At 51.7% G+C, this 25,863-nt stretch overlaps 1 protein-coding gene across 3 annotated transcripts in view; it reads right to left on the bottom strand.

Annotated features, from left to right (window-relative positions):
* LOC138579573 (embryonic polyadenylate-binding protein-like) overlaps positions 1 to 25,863 on the bottom strand; it is a 1,702,133-nt gene that overhangs the window by 193,230 nt on the left and 1,483,040 nt on the right. For all 3 annotated transcript variants that reach the window (XM_069649846.1, XM_069649847.1, XM_069649845.1), the window contains exon 13: positions 1,238 to 1,331. In XM_069649846.1, coding sequence (XP_069505947.1) covers positions 1,238 to 1,331 — 94 coding nt within the window. The remainder of the gene's footprint in view (positions 1 to 1,237; positions 1,332 to 25,863) is intronic.

Below are 25,863 nucleotides of genomic sequence, written 5' to 3'. Positions count from 1 at the left end.
CTTTTGGCTTCATACTGTAGAGTTCACTGGTACGTGATGTGCTGTGCGACCACCTTTACTTTAATCTACCTTTCAAAGAGTATGCCAATTGTGTAACCTCACTCCAGTTTTGTCAGGTTTTTTTCCAATTCTCTGAGGCTGGACATTGGAGTTACGAAGACTAAGGCACATGTTTTCATAAGAGTTAATTGAATTAACTACTCACGTAGTATATACCCTTCCAGCCCTCCCATTATCCACCTCTCCTCTCCCCTTATGGACACTGCTGAAAACTGTTAAAAGATTACAATTCTCAGAGACTGGTTTTATTGTAATTAATCTTCATGTTTTGAGACAATTCATTCATATGTTAACAGTGATTGAGTTTTTTCAATAAAAGTATGTTTAAAGAAAGCCTAAACGCTCGCCCCTGCACCTCCACCAAGTTTACCCAACTGGAGACCATTCACTAAGTTTATGGTCCTAAGAGGCGAAACTTTTTCGGTGTTAACACTCTGAACTTGCTGCCTCCACACAACAAGTTCAGAGTGCTAATACAGGTTAGACTGTAAAGCTGTAAAGGGCTTGTCTTTCTAAAGTAGGAAGCCGTTACCCAGTCTAATTGACGTTCCACTCCTAGCAGGCCACCCACTGGCGGGGAACATTTAAGTAACCCCAATTTCTATGTCCGGTAAGAGTACTGAGCTAAGGAATTTCACTGCGCGTTTGGGTGTTGGGTTACTGTCCCAATACATGAGTGTATTTCATGTTGTATATGGGTCAGGAATGAAGGTATATTGTAACAGTGCATTCTTTAGGCACTTGCACAAAGGTATTATAACCAATGATGACAGTGGTACATGCCAGGTTTGCTCTCCAGGCACTCATTCTCTAGCAGGAGGGACTAAGCGTCAGGAAAACAAAATTACTTGAGATTAGGTGGATGTGGGCAAGGATGTGTCAAGAAGAGGACCCATAGAAATTACACTCAAAATACATGCATCAAGCTGCTTCCTATGACTGGCATTTCATAGAAGAGGATGAAGGAAGCATGAATAGGCAAAGAGCATTCCATGCAGAGGTAGTGTTCACCACTGAATTGAGCAATATTTCCTGTCCTTGACAAATGAAGGTTCCAGAGGGTCGATGTCGGAAGGCTTGACCTATCAGGGTTGGTTTTCTTGAAGTCTGATTGTGGATCGGTCCCAGATATGAGCATCGTCAATTCAGGGGTAAAGTATTTTACAGTGTCACTTACCTAGCATTTGCTTCTGCTCTTGTGGAGGGGCTGCTGCAAGCATGGATGCAGTTAATGGGTCCTGACCTTGAACAAGGACCGCTGGCTCTAGCATCTAAAAGAGATTTTGCAGAAACAGGCAATGTCAAAAAACAGTTTGTCAAAAACAATTGAATCTTAAATCAAATTAAAGGTTTGAATTTAAATTTACTGTTTATGAAATACAGGAAATCTCTAAATGGACGGTCGACTTATGCTTGCAGGGGTTCATTCTTGGCTTGCGGTTTAGGCCTTAGTTATCCATTGTGAGAAACCTGAGGGTATCTTCAACCCTTTTCTCTGGAAATACCTCCATTTAGGTGGCCAGCGAAAGGCCAAAGCAACCGGATCCTGACCCTGGGGGGTGGATATGCGTGGGACGACTACCAGGGGGGGAGGTAACATAGGGAGAGGAGGTGAGATGCCCTAAATTGAGACGCTGTAGCCCCCTTTTCCCCTTCATAATGAGCCTTCCCTTTCCAAGCCTTTGTCAACTATTGTCATTCATTTTGATTAGTGGTGTGATTAGTTATCCATTATCCACATATTATGTAGCCATTTGCATTTGCTATAGAAAGAGGCCGGTTATATTAAGTGCCTTACTGGAGTGCCATGTAGAGATATGTTATTTGTACCATGTATGCATTGTAGAGACACCACGCATGAGTGTGCACTTAAAAGTATGCATTGAGCTTTGAGTATAGCGCTTGGAACGAGTGAATGCGTTCGGCACTACATTCGAGAATAGTAAGCATGAGGCCTATGGCATTTTGAAGCCATCCTAAATGAGAGAGAAGAGAAGCGCCACGGACTGCGAAATAATGTTTTGAGTTACAGGGGTATGAGGAATGCATTAACAGTTTGGTTGTTCAGACAGAGATAACGTGACTCTTGCCTTAGAAGCAGAGAAGAGCTGGCTTATCAGGCTTGGCTGGTTGTTCGCAGACGAGAAAAGGTGGGGGCATGCAGCAGGGAGCAAGTGCTTTGCACAGAGAGACGGGATAGATGGATTGCAATGGGGTAAATGGAGGAATATGGAGGGAGATGGGAGGATGGCATGGTAACACGTAACAGATGGTATGTACAAGACAGGCTGAAATGTCACGATGACAGAACACGCAGTGACTGAACAGAACAAGACATGCATCACAGACTTTCAGGCACTGCTCGGATTTAGAAATGCTGACAGATGAGTGAATGCTTAATGTAACCATAGAGATTTATGTACGTCATTGAATAGTATATCCAGAGGTAAGGCTTTGGGAGTTTTTAGATGTAGATGTCTGAGATCGAAGGAGTCTTTGGAGAGAGACTTGTGGTTGGCACGAGATCGAGAGGCGAATGAAAGGAAGGTGCCATTGAGAGAGAGGCGTTTGGTGTGGCATTGATGGAGGCATTGGCATGCAGCCTTGGCAGACCAGCTTGGGAGAGATCAATGAGCTTTGCAGAGGCTTGAGGGAGGCAGTACAAGTGACCAGACTAGCAGAGTGAGCTGGAGAGGCGAGTGACGAGAAAGGGAAGCTTGCACATGGCAAGAGGGGAGTATTGCTGATATGAGGCCCAATTGATCTGAATAAGACACGTGCATGGGGAATTAGGACAGACTCGCACAAAGCTTTGGGTTTGGAGAAGGGGAAATCAGACAGGGATTGTCTTAGGGAAAAAGTGTGATGTGGATTGGAGAGGAATATGGAATGCTGACGCTTTGCATTTATTGTTATTAGGATGCATTAGCATTATAGATCCAGCTAATTAGATGGCTTATGTTAGAAGCCTGTAAGGCTTAGCGTTATTGCATTGCAGATTTGCATTATAGTAGTGTTTGCATCATGCCTTGCTGTGCATGAATAAATGTATTCTATTGTTCTAATTGAAACTGACTTGTGCGTTTTCATTTGTGTCCATTGTTATCTTATTTCTAGGGTAATTTCTCAGTGTTAGGTTATGTTTGTGTGTCCATAGCATAGTAACTTAGGAGTAACAGTGCACAATCGCCCTGAGATACAAGAGCAGGGGGGCATAGTGGTCCACACCCCCCTCCCCCCAAAGGTAGATTTGGAGACTAGCAAGTAGTCGCCCATAAGGGGCTAGGCCAAAGGTAATTTAGTATTTAGAACTAACAGTAGAGAGGAAGCAGTCGTGACCAGCTGGAGTTTTGGAGTGAGGCCGCACAAGAGAGGGATTGTGGCAGTTAGAAGCCTTGCTTCATCCCTGTGCTCGACAACCAGCGAGTCAGCCTAGAAATGAACACTTAACTCACTGAAGTGACTAACGTACTGTTAGTCCGTAGTCCCCTTTCCTCCATACTGTATGGGCGTCCCTTGCGAGGAACTGGAGGCAGAAGCTTTTTCACCAGAAAAATCTTCTTCCCCTTTAGATTTAGAGGCACGCAGGGGCACAGCCCTGGGAGCATGCACTCGCCCAACTCCGCCCACCGGCGCCACTCCCGAGTCCCCATTGACGCGTCGACAATATTTAGCATTGCCTAATGACACCAGTATTATTAGGGGGGAGGATGGTGGGACGTATGGAGGAAAGGGGACTATGCACTAAGAGTACGTCAGTCACTACGGTGAGTAAGTAACAAGTTACTTACCTGTAACTGTTGTTCTCCAGCATGGGTCTGGCATGGATTCACATGCTCATAAATATTCCGTCGTCAGGCTGGGAATCCTCAGTAAAGAAAAATCAGTATCAGTTTCGTTTCTGATCTGTCTTTCGTAGTAGTAACCAATCACTGATCTCTGCGTCATACTGACCACAGCCAATGCCTGCCATCTCCCTAAGCCCCGCCTCTGGCAGCCATCTTCAGATTTGGTAGCACGTGAAGTGGCAGTATAACCAAGTGAAGAGCCGCAGAAGGGTAGGCGGGAGGGTTCGCATATGAATCCATGCCAAACCCATGCTGGAGAACAACAGTTACAGGTAAGTAACTTGTTCCTTCTCCAGCATGTGGTCTGGCATGGATTCACATGCTCATGAATATAAGAATACATAGCAGTACACACATGCACAACCACGGGAGGTGGCAAAAGGCTCAACATTAAGCAATACAACGACTCAACATGAAGCATCTCTTACCTCCTCACCAGGCTCACCTTAAGCGAACAGGTTGCGCAGCACTGCTTGGCCGACCCTGGACTCCTCCCTGGAATCCCGATCGATGCAGTAGAATCTCGTGAAGGTGTGCGTCAACCTCCACGTAGCAACCCTGCAGATGTCCAGCAGGGGCACACCAGATAGGAACGCCGTAGTAGCAGCGATCGTTCTGGTCGAATGGGCTCTCGGACGGCCTGGCAGCGGTCGGTTAGCCAACCGGTGGCAGTGCATGATGCAGCTGGAGAGCCATCTGGAAATAGAAGACTTTGAGAGAGCCTTCCCTTGATTCACAGGTCCAAAGTTCACAAACAGCTGTGACGTCTTCCGAAAACTCTTTGTGCGGTCCACGTAGAACTTCAGCGCTCTAGCCACATCCAGTGAGTGCAAAGTCCTCTCGGCTGGCGACGAAGGAGACGGGAAGAAAACAGGTAACACCAGGGGCTCGTTAAGATGGAAGTCCGACGGCACCTTGGGCATAAAGGAGGGGTGCGTCCTAAGCACCACCCTCGAGGCATGGAAAGTCAAGTATGGTGCTTTGCAGGATAGGGCCTGGATCTCTCCCACTCGTCGTGCGGAGGTAATGGCCACCAGGAATGCAGTCTTCCACGACACAAACTTCATCGGTGCGGAGTGCATCGGCTCGAATGGCGGCCCCATGAGCCTGGTCAGCACCACGTTAAGTTCCCACGCCGGGGCCTTCACCGGCGGGAACGACCGGAACAGTCCTTTCATAAACTCTTACACAAATCGATGGGACCACAGGGACGTAAGTCCTGTGGTTCTGGTATATCTGGAGATCGCCACCAGATGAATCTTAATGGAGGCATGGGCTAGCCCAGCCTTTGCCAGCGATAGCAGGTACGGCAGCACTTGAGGGGCCGTAATCCGTAGGGGGTTGATCTTCTGTGCTCGGCACCAGATAGAGAACCTCTTCCACTTGTGACCGTAGCATTTGAGAGTCGAGGACGCCTTGGCCTTTGCAAGAACCTCTCTGCAGTCGGCCGGTATATCGTACCCTCCAAACTCTAGCGCTGCAGGAGCCAAGCCTGCAGGTTCAGCGACGCCGGGTCGTGGTGGAAGATGGCGCCTCCTTCTCTGGAGAGAAGATCCGCGTCCGCCGACAGCTTGATGGATGGGGACGTTGACAAGTCCAGAAGGTCCGGGAACCAGATCTGCCTCGGCCACGCCGGTGCGACGAGGATCATCCTGCACCGGGACCTCTTGAGCTGGTTGATGAGTCGAAGCAGCAACGGCAAGAACGCATACAGGTATAGGCCGTCCCAGGGGAACGAGAACGCATTGCCCATGCTTCTCAGCTGGGGAAACCTGCTAGCGAACCTCTGGCACTTCGAGTTCGTCGCTGTTGCGAACAGGTCGATTTGGGGTTTGCCCCATCGTCGGAAGAGTTGATCCACCTGATCCTGGCGCAGCGCCCACTCGTGACACGCGCGCAGATCCCTGCTGAGCGAGTCGGCGATGGTGTCTTTCTCCTGCCAGGTCGAAGGGAACCAGGAACATCCCCTGGGCGACCGCCCAGTTCCACAGATCCTGTGCCTCCTTGGATAGGGCTGGGGATCTGGTGCCTCCCTGCTTCAGTATGTAAAACATTGTTGTGGTGTTGTCCATGAAGATCCGCACCACCTTGCCCTTGAGCGACGGGAGGAACGATTTGAGAGCCCTGACACGGCTCGGAGTTCCAGGATGTTGATGTGCAGGAGCTTCTCCTCCAGGAGCCAGAGGCCTCTTGCGTGGAGATCTCCGGTGTGGGCGCCCCAACCTTCCAGGGAAGCGTCCCTCGTCACCGTCTCCTGGTACGCCAGCATCTGAAAGTCCTTGCCCGCCGTGAGGTGCGCTCGAACGCCCCACCACTGAATCGCCCGCCGGAACACCTCGTTGAGGGGGACCCTGTCTTCGAAGGTGCCCGTCGCCTGCATCCAATGGGCGTCGAGAAATTCTTGGAGGGCGCATCCGTAGTCTGCAGAGGCGCACCAGGTAGATGCAAGAGGACATCATCCCCAGGAGGGACTTGATGGACCTCACCCTGGCCACGTCCGTGGCAAGCAGGCGCTGCACTTTGCCCAGAATGGTCTTCGTCCGTTCTTCCGACAGTGCCACCAGGCGCCTCACTGTATCGAGCTTCGCTCCCAGAAACAGGGCCACCTGCGACGGCACCAGGTGGGACTTTGGGTAATTTATGGCGAATCCCAGGTCTGTGAGTAGCTGGACGGTCCTCGCAGTGTGTTCGACGGCGAGTTCCCTCGTCCTTGAGTGGATGAGCCAGTTGTCCAGGTAGGGGTAGACGTGAATCCCCTGCAGGCGCAGCCGCGCCGCCACAGGTGCTAGGCACTTGGTAAAGACCCTGGGGGCCGACTTCAATCCGAACGGCAGTGCTCTGAATTGGTAGTGGCGTCCCTGGACGACGAACCTGAGGAACGTTCGGTGACTTTTGAGGATGGGAACGTGGAAGTATGCATCCTCCAGGTTCAGCGACGATAGAAAGTCGACTTCCTCCAGCTGTCCCAGCACGTGTTGGAGGGTGACCATCCTGAACTTTTGTGACCTGATGTATTTGTTCAAACGACGAAGGTCCAGGATGGGGCACCAGCCGCCCGCCTTCTTCCTGACAAGGAAGTACCTTGAGTACACCCCGGAGCCTCTTCGGGACGGGCTCAATGGCGCCTTTCCTGAGCATCGCCCGTACTTCCAACAGCAGTTGCGGGACGTGGGACTTCCACACGCCGACGAACTTCGTCAGCCGGCCTCCCACCGGGGTGCTTCGGTGGGGGCCCGAGGTCACAGCCGGTTCCCTGCTTGCCGCGACCCCTGTAGGCCTCCTGAGACGAGGAGCGTGCCGCCTGGCGGTAGGACGACGAGCCACCGCTGGATCCCTTGGAGGCCCCCTGTCTGCCTCCGGAGCTCCGAAAGGGCCGTCGTTGCTGAAGGGCTCCTAGGGCGCGGGCCGTCTCCGTGTCCGTCTTTATGGCTTCGAGGGATTCGTCCACAACCTTCCCGAACAAGTTGCTGCCGTCGAACGGCATGTCCAACACCCTGGTCTGGACGTCCTGACGGAAGTCGGTCGCCCGGAGCCAACCCCGTCGTCGTAGGCAAACTCCGTTGCCCAGATGGCGGAACCCGGTATCGGCAATATCGGTTGCCACCATTATGGCGTGGTCCGATGCCACCTCGCCTTCTTGAAGTATTTCCAGGGCCTCGGACCTCTTGTCGTCCGGTAGGAAGTCCAATATGGGGGCCAGCTTAAACCAGAGCTCCCTGTCGTAACGGGCCACGATCGCCAGGGCGTTGGCCGCTTTGATAGTCGTCGCCGCCGACGACGAAATGACCCGTCGCCCCATGGCGTCCAACTTCTTTCCCTCGCCGTCCGGAGGGGAATTCGACGTTGATGCTCCTGACCCCGCCGCTTTCTTCTTCGCCGCCACCGAGACGACCGAGTCTGGCGTTGGCTGGGCCCTGAGGCACAGGGGAGCGGTCTCGGGGACCCGGTACTTCTTCTCGTACCTGTCCTGTTTGGCTGGTGCCGTGGAGGGGTTCTTGAGTACCGACAGGCCCTCCTCCCAGATGTCATCGATTATAGGCACCGCAATGACAGCCTTCCTCTTGGCCTCCTGGCGCTGATAGAGGAAACCTTCCTTTTTCTGCTCCTCCGGGCAGAGCTGGAACAATTCGGACGCCCTGGCGATCATGGCGTGGAATGAGCCAATCTCGTCGGGCGGAGAGGCCCGTGCGACGGGAGACACGTGTCGCCGTCGCCCTCAGAACCCGTCGTCGAGCCACCGCACCGGCATATCCCGACTCGTGAGAGGATGAGGAGGGAACTGCAGGCCTTACGGGGGCAAGCGGAGGAGAGGGTTGGGTCCTCCGTCGTTTGTTCTGAGAACTTCCCGACGGGCCAGGTTGCGGGTCCTCCGGCCTGGGCCGTGATAATCTCGTCCTTATCTCAGAGCATAAGGACTGGATCGCAAACAAAAGGGCTGCCGAGCTATCCTGAGGCCTAGGTTCCGGCTGCGCCGGAAGGGAAGGCTGCTCCTCCTCGCCATCTTCCTCGATTATCTCCCGGGGATCTTCCTTGCGGGACCGAACCTTCCCGAATTGGACTTCGAGATTCCTCGCGACCTCGGTCAGTTCCCCCTCCGAGGCTGACTCCGAGCTCGAGGAGGCTACCGTGGCCCCCCCCTTTTTCCATCACGGGGGCCATGATGATGGGCTGAAAAGAGGATTCCCTCCTTGGCGGCAGGGAAACTCTAGTCCCGGAGGCAGTCTCCGCTGGCGGGGTCTCTGCCGGCTTGGCCAGAGTCGCCGCGATCGCCTCGATAGAGGCCTTTGCCTGCTGGGTAGGGGCCTTCACCACCTTAGGTGCGTCCTGGGCCTTCTCCTTAGGGGGAGGGGCGACGCCTCACTCCCCCTCTCCCGAGATCAGACGGGGCTTCTCCCGAAGCTTATCCGGGGTCTCGGACTTCCTCTTCCCCGGAGCGCTGGACCGTGGTTGACGGTGCCGGGGAAGGTGCGCCCTGCCTGGCGACCGAAGAGCCCGACCTTTCGGCGCTCCCGGAGCCAGCGGACTCGCGGCGCTTGGCCTAGTGTTGGGCCCCCGTCGCCGGGGCACCCGCACAGGACTTAGAAGCCTGCTTGGACCCTTTCTTCTTCTCACCCGTTGAGCCCTTCTCCAACCAGCTGGCGAGACGGGATCGACGGTCCCTCATGGTCCGCTCCGACAAGTTCTTGCAGAACTGGCAGTCCTTCTCTACATGAGTCTTGTCCCCATGAAGACAGAGGCATCGCAAATGTTTGTCCTCAAACACATTCTGCAGCCCGCAACCAGGGCAGCTGCGAAACAGCTTGGGTCCGGGTGACAAACTCGCGTCCTGGGCCATCTCGAAGTAGGGCGCGAATCTCTTCACCCTTGAGGGGCGTAGGAAAATCCTGCAACGGGTACCCGTTAATGGGAGTAGAAACTTTGGAGCTTGAGGCTCGATTAACCGAAAAAATGTGAAAATTCACCTGAAAAAGCGCGAAACACGCAGCAAAAGCTCGAGAGCTAAGCACGAGGACTCCCAACACTTGAACGTGCGGTAAAAATCTGAAGATGGCTGCCAGAGGCGGGGCTTAGGGAGATGGCAGTCATTGGCTGTGGTCAGTATGACGCAGAGATCAGTGATTGGTTACTACTACGAAAGACAGATCAGAAATGAAACGTACTGATTTTTCTTTACCGAGGATTCCCAGCCTGACGACGGGGAATATTTATGAGCACGTGAATCCATGCCAGACCCCATGCTGGAGAACTTAATTTCTCTTGCATACCGTCCCCTTTCCTCCATCCTGTATGGGTGATTACAACTGAATGTAGTCCCAGGGTGGAGAGGAGACCCTCCTTAAGCAAACAGGTTTCTTAGAACCGCTTGCCCAAACACTGCGCCTGATCTGGAGGCGGCGTCCAAACAGTAGTGCTTACAGAAAGGAGTGGCCCAGGTAGCTACCCTGCTGATGACTAGCCATGGCATATGCCATTGAAACGAGATGGCCGGGGCCTTGGCTCTGACCGCATGGGCATGTAAATTGGTCGGCACAGGTCTGTGCTGCCCCTCATAGGCCTCCTTGATGGCCGCAGCCAGCCACCTTGCTATGGAGGCCGACAGCTGGGCCTTGAACCCCCAAATGTGATAAAGAGGGCATCCAACTTGCGGAAGTCCTTGGTCCTGTCAAGGCAGTATTTTAGCATGCGTCTGGATGTCAGACGCGTGTAAGACCATCTGAGGCTCATCCTTGGGGTCGGCGTAGAAGGTGGGCAAGACTATTTCCTGGTTCAGATGGAAAGAGATCACCTTCGGTAGGAACACAGTATGCGTTCAGAGGACCACCTTGCTCTTGTGAAAAGTAGTGTAGGGCTCTGATGCCACAAGAGCCTGGATTTTGCTGACTCTGAGCAGAGGTGAAGCCTACGAGAAGCGCTGTCTTTAGGGTGCTCAGCCTGATGTCCGCAGATGCCATTGGCTCAAACTGTTTGTGCCAAGGCGCCCAGGGCAACATGGAGGTCCCACACAGGGTGTGGCTTCTGTATGGGCGGGTAGAGCCTGTGGAGGCCCGCCACATGCCGTTTGACCACTGGGATAGCGGAGGAGAAGAGGCCCTCCTCCGAATTTCTGTAGGCTCCTATGGCTGCCAGATAGGTGCAGCATGTGTCCACCTGAACTCCGGAGTGGGCGAGGTGTACCGAGAAGGAGAGTACATCATTCAACGTGCACTTCAGGGGGTCGATCTCCTTCGAGTCAGCCCAATGACAAAATCTGGACCATTTGCTCTTATATTGGCTCCTGGTAGCTTTGGTTCCAGAACCCAGGAGGATCTCCAGTTAATCCTGAGATAGACTCAAGTGTTTCAGTGTGACCTGCTCAGGAACCACGCTGCAAGGGCTAGCTTGTGAGGAGCGGGGGTGGAGTACCCTGCCCCCCTGCTAGGTCAGGAGAGGAGCTGGACCCAGCAGTAGGTGAATGGGGGGCCTGTCCGATAGGCTGAGCAGCTCGGAGAACAATGGTCTCGCCAGCCACCAGGGAGCTATAAGAATGAGGCTGAGGTGACAATATTCCTTTATCCTGTAGATCACCCTGTGTACCAGGGGTGTGGGAGGGAAGGTGTATGCAGTCATGTAGTTCCATTGTATCTGGAATGCATCGTCCAGGGAGCCCGAGCCCTGTCCCTGCCAAGAGGCGAACTGCTGGCATTTCCGGTTGTCCCGGGAGGCAAACAGATCCACTTGGGGTTGACCCCACCTGAGGAAGAGCTCCTTCAGGACCACGTTGTTCAATTACCACTCGTAATTGTCCGCCCCCAGTCTGCTCAGCCTGTTCGCCTCTAGGTTGGACTCCCCTGTGAGGTGGAAAGCAATGAGGTAGATTTTCTCTGAGCCCCTTCCCACATGCTGACAGCTAGGTTGCACAGCGGAGGGGATCTGGTAACCCCCTGCTTGTTGATATAGTACATGTTGGTGGAGTTGTCCATCTAGATAAGTACTGTCTTGCACTCTATCAGAGGGAGGAAGGCCTGGAGGGCCGGTTGATGTAGGACTGCTGATCCTGCCAAGTCCAGACTCCCTGGACGTTGTGACTGCCAAGCGTGGCTCCCCAGCCTTTTAGGGAGGAGTCCGCAGTGACGGTGACCTGCGGGAGAGGCTACTGGAAGGGCTTGCCCTGCCGCAGGTTGGAATCCGCAGACCGCCACGTGAGGTTTGGTGGAGAGATGTAGGAATGTCGACAGGCTCCGCTTTGGAGCCCCTCTCCTGATTCCATGAGTCTGCGAAGTGCAGCTGTAATCTCATCTTGTGTCTTGTGTGGGGTAATACCCAGCAGGTGTTGGAACCACCAGGCCGATGTCACTGTCCTGGAGAGGAAGTGAGAAGTGGCTCTCTCCATAGCCGTGATCTTGTCCTCTGAGGGAAAGACTCTCAGAGCCGGTGTCCCAGATGAGGCCCAGGAAGGTCAGGCTTTGCGTGGGTTGCAGCTGAGAATTCTTGCGATTGATCGTAAACCCCAGGTCATGGAGTATGCTCATAAGTGCTGAGGAGGTGTGGAGAACACCCTCCTGATTTGAAGCCCAGACAAGCCAGTCCAAGTATGGGTACACGTGGTGGCCCTGAGGAGGGCTGCTACCGCATTTATTAACCTAGTAAATACCCTGGGGGCTGAGTTGAGGCCAAAGGGTAGCACCTTGTATTGGAAATGGCAGCCCATGATCTCTAACTGTAGAAAGGACCAATGTGGCTGCCAAATAGGGAGTAGATCGGCGTCCTTCAGATCTAGGGAGCACATCCAGTCTCCCGTGATTAGTGTCTCCACAAGGAGTGCTGGCGTAACCATCTTGAATTTTTGTAGAGGACGGGAGAGGTTGAGGGTGGAAAGGTCCAACAACTCTCAGGCCAGCCTGGTTGTTCTTCTGTATGGTGGAAATCCTGGAATAGAAGCCCAAACCTTGCTGGAAGGCTGGGACCCGCCCCACCCATCCAATACCTGGTGCTAGAAGAGTGAGCGGAATCCGCCAACAGAGTTGCTGTCCCAATCTGTGGGAGAGGAGGGTAAGTGGGAGGAGAGGAAGGGACGGCAGGCGGTACCCCGTGGATACTACTGAGAGGATCCAGGGGTCCGAAAACATTTGAAGCCAAAATTGCATGTGGAAGGCAAGCCTGCCCCCCAATGGAGACACTTGGACCTGAAGGGGCGTGTCATGCCTTCTTTCCCTGAGGCTGTTGCGGAGGAGGGGGATTGGAAAAGGCATTGCCCCACCCCTTTTGCTGTTTTCTCCGGTGCAGTGCTGACTCGGGGAACGGCCACGTTGTCTGGACCTCCATTCTTGAAAGCCCTGGAACCCTCCAGACATCTGCCCCTTGTCAGAAGGTTGATGTGACTGGGTGTACGCCTTGGGCGTGGCCTTCGTAAGAATAAAGATTTTGCCGTTTGCAAGCTGTTCTTTCTATCCAGTTCTTCACCCGCAGTGGACTGGAAGAGGTTAAGGGTTAAGCTTAGTAGCCCAGCGCCAGGCCGTCCTTCTCATGTCCGTGGTGATGCAGATGGCCTGGCCAGAGGTATCGATATGGGCCACCGTGGACTCCATGATGTCCTGCGCTTCTCCTAATCCCGCCTTGAAGCGAGCTTGGCTGTGTGCCAGAAGTTCCGGGAGGAAGTCTGCAATTTCACGCCAGAGCATTAGGTTAACGGCTGCCAGCATGGCATCAGCATTGGCTTGACGCAGGTGCAAGGATGCGTTAGAGTACAGCTTTTTCCCGTACACCTCCAAGATCTTCTCCATGCCTAGCAGTGTCGAGGACGAGGAAGCCGAGGATGAATGAGGCTTAGAGTAAAGTGATGCCGCAGCAATCACTGAAGAGTGCGGTTGAGGATGCGCCGAAAGCAAGAGTGTATCCCCCTCAATCTGCCTGTACTTGGCGTCGAGGCGCCAATTGAAAGGCTGGCCAGAGTGCAGCTTGAGCCACCCCTTTTTGGCCAGGGCAACTACATCCTTCTGCATCAGGATCTCCATCTTGGTAGGGGGTCTTCGGGTGAGGATCTCTGCCAAGACCCCCCCTCCTCAGTCTGTTCGACCTCAGGCTGAGGAAGGCCCAAATACTCTGCCAGATGTTTGTGGAAGGCCTTGGCTGAAGATGGCATGTCTGGGTCCTCCTTCCAGTCTGTGTCCACCTGAGTGCGCAGAGGATCCGGATCAGGTGGAGGGGTACTGGGCGCCATGGGTGTGGAGACCGGATCCAGTGGCTGCTGCAGTGGCTGTTGTGGAACTGCCTGCAAAGGTGCTGGAATCTGAGGAGCTGGCAGGGGCAGCGCAGGCTGCGCTGGGGCCTGAGGTACCAGAGCCAATGTAGGAATGACTGAGGGCCGGAGGGAGCATGTCTCTGATAGTATCCCAAAGGATGGCCCCCATCTGGGGGTTCGCATCAGCACTAGGAACCTTTCAAAGAACCTGTCTTCGGAGGCGGAAGAGGTGGCAGGTGATATTGACCGAGTGGCTGCGGGCTGCTGGAGTCGGAGCACGCTCTGTCTGGGGTGCAGGTCAAACCTGCCCTGCGCTGCTGATGGATAGACTGTAGGCCACGTACCTTAACAGTCCCCACCTTGTGACTCGATCTTACACCTGCTCCGCTAGATGGGGTATCGGACAAGCAGCCATCTTGTCTGGTAAGGCAGCCATTTTGTCAAGCTGCGTGCCACATGCCAAAGTCGCGGTGCTTGGCTCATCGGACCCAGCCCTGTCCAAGACGCTTGGTGTGGAAACATAAGGCCTATCCTGCACCTCAGGCCTAGACCAGGAAGGTGAGTTGCCCTCAGATGAACATCCGGTAGTGCTTCGTGAAGGCGCCTCCTCGGACATGATGCCGGTAATAGGGCGTTGCCCCTCGGGAGTAACCCCGGTAAAAGAACCTTGCAGTCCCTCAGCACTGGTACAGGAAGGATTTGGAAACCCCCTTGGCTGTAAGGCCGGTAGCTGGACTAGCCTATGTACGTGTGCCGGTATGAGAACTAGAGGTTCTCCCGGCCGGGCGCTTCCTTGGAAAGGAGTCGCCCTTACAGGGTTTGATGGTGAATAGAGGCCTTGCCTTTGGCCTCGAGCTGTATTTGACAAAGTCCTTCAGGTCCTCTGGAGGCAACATTTGGAAAAGCTCCCTCCATGTAGCTAGCCTGTTCTTCAGTGCACGTGGAGTCAGTGTATCGCACGCAGAACAACCTTCCCAGCCATGGTCAGGGCCAAGGTAGCAGAGGCAAAGGGCGTGGGGGTCTGACGTGGGGAAGAGACCCTCACAGGCTGGACACCTGCTGAAGCCTGCTGAAGTCGACATGCACCGGGGAGGAGCATGGAGTCGGAGGACCACGTACCTATTGAAAAGAAAAAGACAAAGATATATCTGGGTAAGAGCGTGTGGTATTACATGGCCTAAGCCAAACCCAGGAGCGCTGGTGAATTCGGCCAGTTCCCGTCAACGCAGAAAAGGGGACTGAGGAGTGGCACCGGTGGACGGAATCAGGTGAGTGCATGCTACTAGGGCTGTGCCCCAGCGTGCCTCTAAATTTAAAGGGGAAGAAGATTTTTCTGGTGAAAAAGGTTCCCGTCCCTAGCAAGGGACGCCCATACAGTATGGAGGAAAGGGGACGGGACGTAAGAGTAAAGGGGGACACGGCAGATGGGCTCTCAAACCTGTGAAGACATTTGTTTTTGAATACTGATATGAATGAAAGCCAGTACTTTTGAATACCGAACTAAAGGGAAGAAATTAAAGAGCAATTGTGAAACCATATAAAGACCCCATGAGAAATGGAACAGGGACTTTTCGGGCAACAGCATTTTCGAAATCTATGAAAGAACTTCATGAGTTGTGAGAACGAACATTGGCAACAGTCATTGGAATGCATGAAAGCAGTAACAGATGAAAGATGGCAAAGCAGTGGTAGAGTGTATACAAGGAACTGATGAGAAGTGTCAAGTAATGTGTAAGGGTGTGACATCCCTGCAGCACTCACAGACTTTGGGACTGCTGATGCACTCGCCTTCAACAGGACAACCTGATATGGGAAATCTCGCTCTAATGGCAAAATGCAAATACATTTTTGAAAATTGCAAAAAATATCCTCAGTGGGGATTCTGGAATGTAAGCCGACCTAGCAGCACCTTAAGCCAACTGCTCCTGCTCCCTCCCCACTGTCTGTGGATACTAAAATAAAGGAATGAATACCGGGAATAAGAAGAGGATTGAAGTTCCTGAGAACCCCATTTAAAAAAAAACAAAGCAAGGCAGCGAGATGGAGGGGACACCCAGCATCAGTAATATCTACTCCCTTTTACTAAAGGTTTCCCAGAACGTGGAAGAGATTAAATGCTCCCTTAATGAATTGATTTTAAAAGGTGAACCATCTGGAGATCAGAATTACAAAAGTCGAATCTGGTAACACAGCCTTGGCCTCATAAGTGGTAGGGAGCTTGAGGGCATATAAAGACATAAGATCTGAGATTCGGGACGTAAGAAATAAGAACTTGTATCTGGGAGTTGAAATCAGGATCCTGAATTTACGCCTGTTGGGTTTACAGGAATGTCCTGACTTGGATAAGGATTTAGAATCAGGAGTCCTTGGTTTCTTGACAGAGGTGCTGGGAAAAGAAATAGTGACCCGTGGTGACTTGGATTATTCCTATAGAGCTGGGAAAACCATGAAGCACAGACAAGGCAGATCATTTTGGTTTTAACCAGAGTCAATGTAAAAGGAGAGAATCTTAAAGGCAGCAAGGGAGAAAGGAAAACTTGTTCTAGATGAAATATGCCTTGCCATTTTTCCAGATTATTCCAAGGAGATTGTGGAGAAAAGGAGGGCTTTTAAGGTCGACAAAGCCATTCCTCTCGAGGAAAACATTAAAACTATGTTGGTTAAACTTGCAACGCTAAAGATTTACTTGGATAAGGGCGTAAAAACAACAGCAGACCCTGCTGAGGGTGAACGGTGGCTAAAAGAGGAATAACCCCATTAGATAAGAGCAGGAAGAACAAATTACTTTCTTACCTGGTAACGTTCTTTGGATGGGATGTTCCTCCGACATATTCCACATCTCTGACAGTAATGTCCACAGCTGTGCTACTTCGGAAACTTTTTCGGCGTCGATACGCTGTCCCTCGAGGGCCTCCATCAAGAGCCGATGTCACTGGATGTTATTTGTAGGACGCCTGACACCCGTAGTCTGTAGTTTTTCCCAGAATGTGTGGCACCAATCTACTGCCAGTAGGACTACAGAAAGCCTTGCGGAAACGTAAGCTGCAATCGCATAAGAAATTCTGAAGAGAGGCAGGCTGGGAAGGTTCGATGTGGAATACTTCAGAGGAACATCCCATCGAAAGAACGTTACCAGGTAAGAAAGTAACTTGTTCTTCGAGGGGATTGTGTCCTCCGACGTATTCCACATCTCTGACAGACTCCCAAAGCAGTACCAACGTATGGAGGTGGGAAAAGAATTTACAATTTCAGAATGCCCAATCAAATAGCAGAATAGAGGACTGCCTTACCAAAGGCCAAACCTTGCCCATGGATAGAGTCCAGGGAATAGTGCTTTACAAAAGTATGGACAGAGGCCCATGTGGCTGCTTCACAAATATTGCGAATGGGAACACCCCTCTGCAGAGCAGTAAAGGCAGCCACACCCCTAGTAGAATGGGCCCGTAAGCCTACTGGAGGGTCCTTGCTCCAAACGGTAACATTCAGAGATTGTCAAAATGATCCACCTGGACAAGGTCTGCTTGTTAACAGCTTGACCTAAACGCCTTCCAGCGTTTCCTACAAATAGCTGATCGTCCACTCTAACCCGGGACATCCGTGAGAGATAGATGCTCAAAGCTCTCCTCGGATCCAACCTGTGGAGCCTCTCCTCTTCCTTACCAGGATGCGGAGGAGGATAAAATGCCGGAAGAATCACCTTCTGGCTTAAAAGAAATTCCGACACAACCTTCGGAAGAAAAGGACGAACCCCAAGGACAACCCTGTCCTTATGGAACACTGTGAAAGGTGGCTTGGCGGAAAGTGCCTGCAACTCACCCACTGCGTGCAGAAGTAACTGCAACTAAAAATACAGTCTTACATTACAACAGTCTCAGCGGGCAAGAATGTAAGGACTCAAACGGAGCTCCGATTAGTAATTTTAGAACCAAGTTCAAAACCCATCCTGGCACCTGGAAAGGTGACGGTGGAAACACATTAGTAAACCCTTTTAGAAACTGAGAAATCAATGCAATCTTAAAATACGAACACTCCTCAGACGAGCGCTTAAATTAAATATGGACAGCGCCGCCAGGTAACCCTTAATGGTACCCACTTGCAGGCCCTTGTGGGCTAAAGAAAGCAAAAAAAGACAGAACCACAGGAATTGAACATTGAAAAGTATCCACATTCTGTACCCTGCACCAGTCGCAGAACTTTCTCCAACGGCACAGGGATTTTGTTGTGGGCCTTCTGGCCGAAAAAGCAACACCTCCATCACGTCAGGGAGGTCCCAATCCTTATACCTTAACCTTTCAGATACCAAGCATGAAGGCTGAGGGACTTGACCTCGGATGGATAACCCGACGACCTTCCTGTGAGAGCAGATCGTCTCGGTAGGGAAGACTGCGCGGAGGAAAGATGGACATGTCTAGAAGGTCCGGGTACCAAGCTCTCCTGGCCCATGCTGGAGCAATGAGGATCATTTGGGAACCGAACCTCCGTATCCTCCGCAACACTTGCGGAATGACGGGGACTGGAGGAAACGCGTACAGCAGTGGGAAGGACCACTCCACTACGAATGCGTCCCCCAAGGCTCCTCTTGGAGAAAATTCCCGCAAGCAGAATCTTTCGCACTTCCGGTTGACACTGGTGGCGAAGAGATCCACTTGTGGGGTTCCCCAAAGGGCAAAGATCTCCAAAAGAACTTCCTGAGCCAGCTCCCACTCGTGAGACTGTGCTCTGCCTGCTCAGAGCGTCCGGTGCCGCGTTTTCGTCTTTGGCCAGATGAGCTGCCGAGATCGAAATTTCCTGCTGGATGGCCCAGAACAAGAGCTGCATCGCCTCTCTGCACAGTGGGAGTGACCCTGCCCCCCCTTTGTTGAGGTAGTGCATTGCCACTGTATTGTCTGTCATTATCAGGACATTTTTCCCCTCGCACAGATGGCAGAAATGCCTTCAGGGCTAGCCTGACAGCCCGCAGCTCTAACAGATTGATGTGGAGTCTGGACTCCGACGGAGACCAACGACCGCTGTCAACTCGTTGGCATGAGCTCCCCATCCCGTGAGGGATGCATCCGTCACGATCGTCACCTCCGGCCAGGGTAGCCAAAATGGCACTCCCTTCATCAGATTGCCTTCGTCTGCCCACCACAGAAGATCCTGGGCAACCAAGGGCGGCACCTGAACGGGATCCGACATCCTGCCGGTGGACTGGGACCACTGCATCTTGAGAGCCCACTTCAGAGATCTCATCCGCAGCCTGGCCTCCAGCACCAATAGAATGCAGGATGCCATGAGGCCGAGCAACCTCAAGAACTCGAACGTCGGGAGACTCTGGGCATGTTGAAACTTGTCCACCATCTGCAGAATGTGACAAGCCCTCACCTGGGGAGGCGAACACTGCCCAATGGACGTGTCGAGCACTGCTCCGATGTACTGGAGCCGCTGGGTAGGTGTCAAGTGGGACTTCTTTAAGTTGAGGGAGAAGCCCAGCTTGTGAAGGGCAGGTGACGGACAGATGATCCAGGACTTGCTTGGGAGCGCGCCCTGATCAACCAATCGTCCAGTTAGGGGTAGACGTGAATCCCCCCCTTTCCTGAGATATGCTGCCACCACCACCATTAGCTTGGTGAAGACCCTCAGTGCGGAGGTCAATCCGAACGACAGGACCCAAAACTGAAAATGCGAGTCGCCAACTGCAAACCTCAGGTACTTCCTGTGCTTGGGATGAATCGGCACATGAAAGTAAGCATCCTTGAGGTCGAGAGACACCAACCAATTCTGAAGTTGAAGGGCCTGGAGGACTTGAGAGAGAGTAAGCATCTTGAACTTGCCCTTCCTGAGGAGCTTGTTCAAACCATGCAAGTCCATGATGGGTCTCAATCCCCAGTCTTTTTTCAGGATCAAAAAATATGGGGAATACCATCCCTTGTTCCTCTCCGCTACAGGCACCAGTTCTATGGCGCCTTTCTCCAGCAGGGATAGGATTTCCTGCGCAAGGAGCGGACCCAGACTCTTCAAAGAGCTTCCCCGGTGGATTGTCGCGAGGCCTCTGCTGGTAATGAAGACCGTAGCCGTGTGCCATGATCTCCAGAACCCACACATCTGAAGTAATGGCACACCATTCTACCAGATGCTGCGCCATCCTTCCCCCAACCGGCGAACCATGGGACATGGCCTCATGACTGAGCTGAAGCGGCAGTGACTGAGGGCAAGGAGGCAACTGCCCGAGGGGCTTTGGCACCTCGAGTACCTTGTTTTCCACCTCTGGTACTCCTACATTGGCCCCTTTCACTGGCAGCTCTCCTTGATCTGCCAAAGGAAGAGTAGTATCGAAAGGAACCTCCCCTCCATTGCTGTCCCCTAGGATGAAAAGGCAGAGGTTGACGTACTGCAGCGCTCAACGACTTCGCTGCAGCTTTGGAGGTCGGCAACCTCTCAAGGCTCTCAGCCTTGCTGCCAAAAAGATGGACACCATCAAAGGGCATGTTGAGAAGCTGGGACTGTACATCAGGAGCAAACCCTGACTTCCGCAACCACACAAACCTGCGAATCACGGTGCTTGGCGCCATGGACCGGCTGACAGTCTGCCACGTCCAGACCCGACTGAACGGTTTCACACATGGCATCCTTGCCATCCTGCATGAGGGCCAGAAAACCATCCTGTTCCTCCCCTTCGGGAATATGTTGAGCCGCCTAAAATACACAATTCCACAGAGTGTGAGTGAATCTTGCCAAGGCACAAACGGAGTTGGCTGCCTTTAAAGCCATACCACGAGACGAAAATACTTTCTTCGCCCAACCTTCAAAGCGCATGTCCTCCCTATCCTGAGGGATGGTAGGGTACGCAGCCTGCTTTGCTGGGGCCGTAGCCGCCTGCACCACCAAACTCTCCGGAGTGGGGTGCGTAGACAATTAGCTGGGGTCGCCACTGGCTGGACGGTATTTTTTCGGTAGCGACTTATTCACTGCCAGGAGACTCTCCGGAGCAGTCCAACCCGCCGCCACCCTCCTTTGTAAGGCCATATGAAATGCCAGCACCGGGTGAGTGGGTGGACCTTGGTCCAATATATCTGTCAAGTCATCCACCTGTGTATTTTCTGCAGGAGCAGACCACCCCAAGTACTCAGTCACCCTTGACATGAGACGCCTGTATGAGGACTCGGCATGTGTACCAGGCTCAGGCCTGCCAAACTCAACCTCTGGAGAGGTGTCCAGACCACTGGCGTCATGTAAGGACTGACGCAGGTCTTCCATCTGTTGGATGGTCTTCCATCCAACAGACAACAGGTCATCAGGAACCTCAGGAGGTACAACCCCTTCCTCATCTGACCCTTCTTCCACCTCTGAGATGTAATCCAAAGGCTGGAACAAATCCCTGGACGAGGGTACAGAAAAAGGCTCAAACACAGGCCTCACTGATTTACTGAGGGCCTTCCTCAGAGGTTCCACGTACCCTCTGGGGCACCTCCAGTATATCCGCCACAAAAGGCGTTGAGGGCGCCGATGGAATCAGCGTCGACCGAGGCACTGACGACTTCGACAACAGCTTCGAGGCCGGAGCCCCGAGCGTGTCCTTCAACAGCCTCGGCACCGATGGCATCGACGACTTCCTCAGAGCCGGAGCATCCAGAGAGTCCCTCGACGGACATTGCGCCGACCGCGTCAATGCCTTCTTAGAAGGCCTCACAGGCTCCGACAGTGTCGAGGGCATCGAGGACTGGGAACTGGCACAGCTATGGCGATCCACCTTGTCCGATCGGGACCTCGACGTCTCACGATAATCGTGCGTCCGCCCAAGCCCGAAGGCGTGCAAGCAGTGGCCCTAGCTCGTTCCTTGCCAGCTTCTCTCGAAGGCTTGGACGGAACGGTGCCCTGCGATTCCAAATTCGCCATCATCTCCTTGCGGAATGCGTCCCATTCCGCCAGAGATGAATGCTTGTTGGGACAAGCTACCCGCCGCCTGGCCGAGTACTCTGACGAGGAAGGCGACCAGTGACGGCACTTCCGAGAGTGCCTAGAAGAGGCAGAGGAATGTCGGGACCCACTCCGAGAACGAGACCCCCCCCTGGACTTACGCCGACGCGGAGAGTCGCCCCTCGAATCGTCAGTCGAAAGCCCAGCGGATTTTGACTTACAGGGTTTGGAAACCCTACCTACAGACAACTTCTTCCGCTCCTGCAAGGCCTTCGACATCAAAGACTGGCATTCATCGCAGTCGTCGGTGGCGTGGCTCTCGCCAAGGCACCAGAGGCAGACGTCGTGTGGGTCTGTAAGGGACATTTTGGAACCCCAGTCTCGACACTTCTTGAAGCCCGACCTCGGGGTAGAAGACTAAGACATTCTCAATATATTCAAGAACCGATTCAACAGGAGAAGAACCGAGGAGCGCCGAGATTCCGAAGCAAACACGTTTGCGGAAAAAACAGAACTGAGGCTACAGGCGTCGTGCGTCTTACATATAACATCCATTGACGTCGGCTCTCGACGGAGGCCCTCGAGGGACAGCATATCGACGTAGGACACCAACGTATTTTCCGAAGCAGCACAGCTGTGGACATTACTGTCAGAAATGTGGAATACGTCGGAGGACAATCCCCTCGAATAGCATTTCCTTGTTTACAAAGTTGGATTAATAATTACAGCAATGTAATATTTAAACATGTTGCAATTATATTTCTATATTTATATTCATAACTGTTATTTACAATAGTTATATTTATGATTGTATTATTGTTTAAATGCTGGATTTCTGTTGTAAACTGCTTGGTTGGGTTTTGAGCACACTGTCTGGTGTTCGAGGGCGTGCATGCTATGTTGTGAAATGCCTTCCTTTAATAAGCAAATGAATGCTGGTGTGAAAGACTGAGCCCGGGACTGAGCATATTACATTGCCTCTCAATTTATTGTGATCATAGATTATGTTGCGAAATGCTCGTTCGGACTGCCGGTCCGTATGCGTGTGGATGAAATGCTGTTTCATTGGCCAGATAGGTGGGATTAGGTACAACGTCTATTTTTTTAGACAGATAGTGGAGGCTCTGGTGTAACTCGAGGGCTGGCGCAACAATAAGGGATAATCCGGGCCTCGGTGAAGTGTCGAAGGATATAGAAGAATAGTTTATTCAGTTTGCTTCGGTCTGCCAATGTGCCACATTATGGGATGTTGGGAAATATTTTACATGAACGTGGGCGACACGTAATAAATAGTTACTCCATATTCAGTGATAAGTCAGAATTCACACGTTAGGAATGTCTGAATGCAGGTTGCACGAGGCCCAATTACATTCATCTGTTTTTCCTTTTTTTGGGTATTCCAGATTTATTTTCACCCACTTCATGGCCATTTTGATTGTTCGCATTGAGCTTTCGCCATGTGCAATTATTTCTGCATACCCCTTTCACTGTCAGATAGTGCAGGCAGATGGATTGGTGCGCAGTAGATATAAATGGTTATGCAAGGGGGTTTTGGAGTTCTGAGAGGCCGTACAACTAGGTATTTAGTCAGTGCAATGGCTCCTTAATATGCTTAATCAATAGTTGTCATGCTCCAGTACGTTAAAGAGGCAATTAGAGTGTTTCAGGCAGTGTGGTTGGTTACGGTGACGACATCTGTGTAGATTGGGCGTGAGGTTAAGCATAAGTATGCTGCACCATCACTTCCTCTTCTGTTAATAGTTTATTTATACACAGACACAATCATAAGGGTTTTGGACACCAGGAGATATTTTGGGCTGAATTGCTACATGAGCAAGAAATGGCAGTATTAAACTAATGGCGGCTTTCATTCTAACTTGAGGCTCGAGTGACATTAGTTGCGATAAGATATCAATGGTGGAAGGAATATTTGAATTAGCTGACAAGTCCCTTGAGTATAAGTAGGGATTACAGGGAGAAGTTATACGTGTAAGTAAGGTGCTGCAGCATGCATGTTTTGGGGTTTGGATTATAAGATCTAGGTATGCAAGACATTAAACTGAAATAAGGATGTGCACTATAACTATTTGAAATCTACGGGGCGGGGGCAGGACAGATTCTTTTTACAAGGAGTACGGAAGGGAGCTGCTGATGGGTTTGTACTGTTTTGCTATTGTTTTTGTTTGTAGTCTGTTTTTGTGTTTGTGTCTTTGTAGTTCTTCACAGTGTGGGCACTGTTCAGTTGAAATGTGGCACAACCTAACAAAAACGGCTTGATAATAACATCTTGGAATGTAAATGGTGCAAACTGTACAAACACAAGGAAAAGGCTTTTAAGCAGGCCAAAATGAGTTGGGGGCAGATATGACAATGCATTACTTACCGTAAAAGCATTTCTGATGGTTGTATCTGCTTAGATTCACATGCTGTGCATAGGTCTGACATCCAGTGGTCACTGCGGAGTATTGCATTTTGTTTTTCGTAGTCGAAAAGGGGACGTCGACAAGGCGTGTCTGTAACACTATCCCTATAGTGACGTGCGTTGTACCCACAATCCCTCACGCGTCGAGGTCCCTCTGTATTTTTTCTGCCCTGAGGGAGCCTTCTATACGTGAGTGAGTACAGAAAAGAGAGAGATGTAGAAAGGTGTCTATGTTCCTTCCATCCGAGCGGGGAGGAAGGGTGGGCGCATGTGAATCTAAGCAGATACAACCATCAGAAATGCTTTTACGGTAAGTAATGCATTGTCTTCTGATGTTTGTTAATCTGCTTAGAATCACATGCTGTGCATAGACTAGCGAGCAGTACCCGGAGTTGGCGGTGGGTTATGAGAAGGAACAGTAGAGAAAAGATGTCTTAATACTGCCTGTCCCACCTGGCAGTCAGATCTAGAGTGTGCATCTAGACAGTAGTGTTTTGTAAAGGTGTGCACAGAACTCCAGGTAGCCGCTTTGCAGATGGACTCAGGGGGAACATTTGCAATGAACGCTATGGAAGCCCCAGTGCCTCGAGTGGAATGTGCTCTTGGCTTGAAGGGTAGTTCTCTCTTAGCCAGAGAGTGATGCATTGAACAATCCATCTAGATATAGTGGACTTTGAAACTGCATCTCCTTCTCTTCCTGCTGCCACCGAGACAAAGAACTGATTAGTCTTTCTCAGTGGTCTGGTTCTTTCCATGTAGAACATGACAGCTCTGCGTACATCAAGTGTATGCAGACTTTTTTCTCCCAAGCTGGAAGGGTTTTGAAAGAACGTTGGTAGTTCTATTGACTGGTTTACATGGAATTTCGAGATGAATTTTGGTGCAAACCTTGGGTGTGTGCGTAGAACCACCTTCTCCTTGTGAAATGTTACGAAGGGGTCTAGAACAGAAAGAGCCTGTAGTTCACTTACTCTCCTAATGGAGGTGATAGCTATTAGGAAAGCAGTCTTAAGAGTGAGGTCTTTAAGAGTTGCCTTGTGCATGGGTTCAAAAAGAGGGCCCACGAGTCTAGAAAGTACCACATTTAAGTCCCATCCGGGAGCTGGGTTAGCTATCGGAGGGTGTATTCTCTTTACCCCCTCCATGAAGGCCTTGATAACTGGTATCTTCCACCACGACACTTTAAGTTGGGAAGTGGTGTATGCAGAAAGTGCCGATAGGTGGACTTTAATGGAATTGAACACTAGACCTGAATCCAGTAAATGGGTCAAGTACAGAACAATGTTAGTGGGAGAGCAGTCAACCGGGTTGATGCCCTTACCTCTACACCAGATGACAAATCTTTTCCACTTGCTAGAATAGCAGTGGCGAGTATTAGGTTTTCTGGCTTCCCTGAGGATGTCCATACATCTCTGCGGGAGTTGTAGATGTCCAAATTCTATGATCTCAGGAGCCAGGCTGCTAAGTTCATGGTCTGAGGGCATGGATGCAGTGTCCTGCCCTTGTCCTGTGACAGCATGTTTTACGGGCAGGGAAGTTTCACTGGGGGAGATAGGGACATCTCCATCAAGTGAGCGAACCATGGCTGCCGGGCCCACATTGGGGCCACTAGTATCATGGTAACCTGCTCCTGGTGCATCTTGTGCACCACTTTGTTGAGAAGGGGAGTCGGGGGGAAAGGCGTAAACAAATTTCCCTAACCATTGAATCGACAGACCGTTCCCCTTGGACTGGTTCTGGGGGTACCTGGAGGCGTAACTTTGGCATTGTGAGTTCTCCAGAGTTGCGAACAGGTCTATTTCCGGGAATCCCCATTGCGTGAAGACGTCTAAGACGATGTCTTTGTGCAATTGCCATTCGTACTCTTCGGGCAGGGGGAAGTCTCTGCTGAGTTCGTCTGCTAGCAGATTGAGTTCCCC

The sequence above is a fragment of the Ambystoma mexicanum genome, chromosome 3p (genome assembly GCF_040938575.1).
Source record: "Ambystoma mexicanum isolate Mex_15411 chromosome 3p, UKY_AmexF1_1, whole genome shotgun sequence".
Taxonomy (NCBI): Eukaryota; Metazoa; Chordata; class Amphibia; order Caudata; family Ambystomatidae; genus Ambystoma; species Ambystoma mexicanum.
Note: the sequence above shows the minus strand (reverse complement) of the source record. Positions and strands in the feature narration are given on the sequence as shown.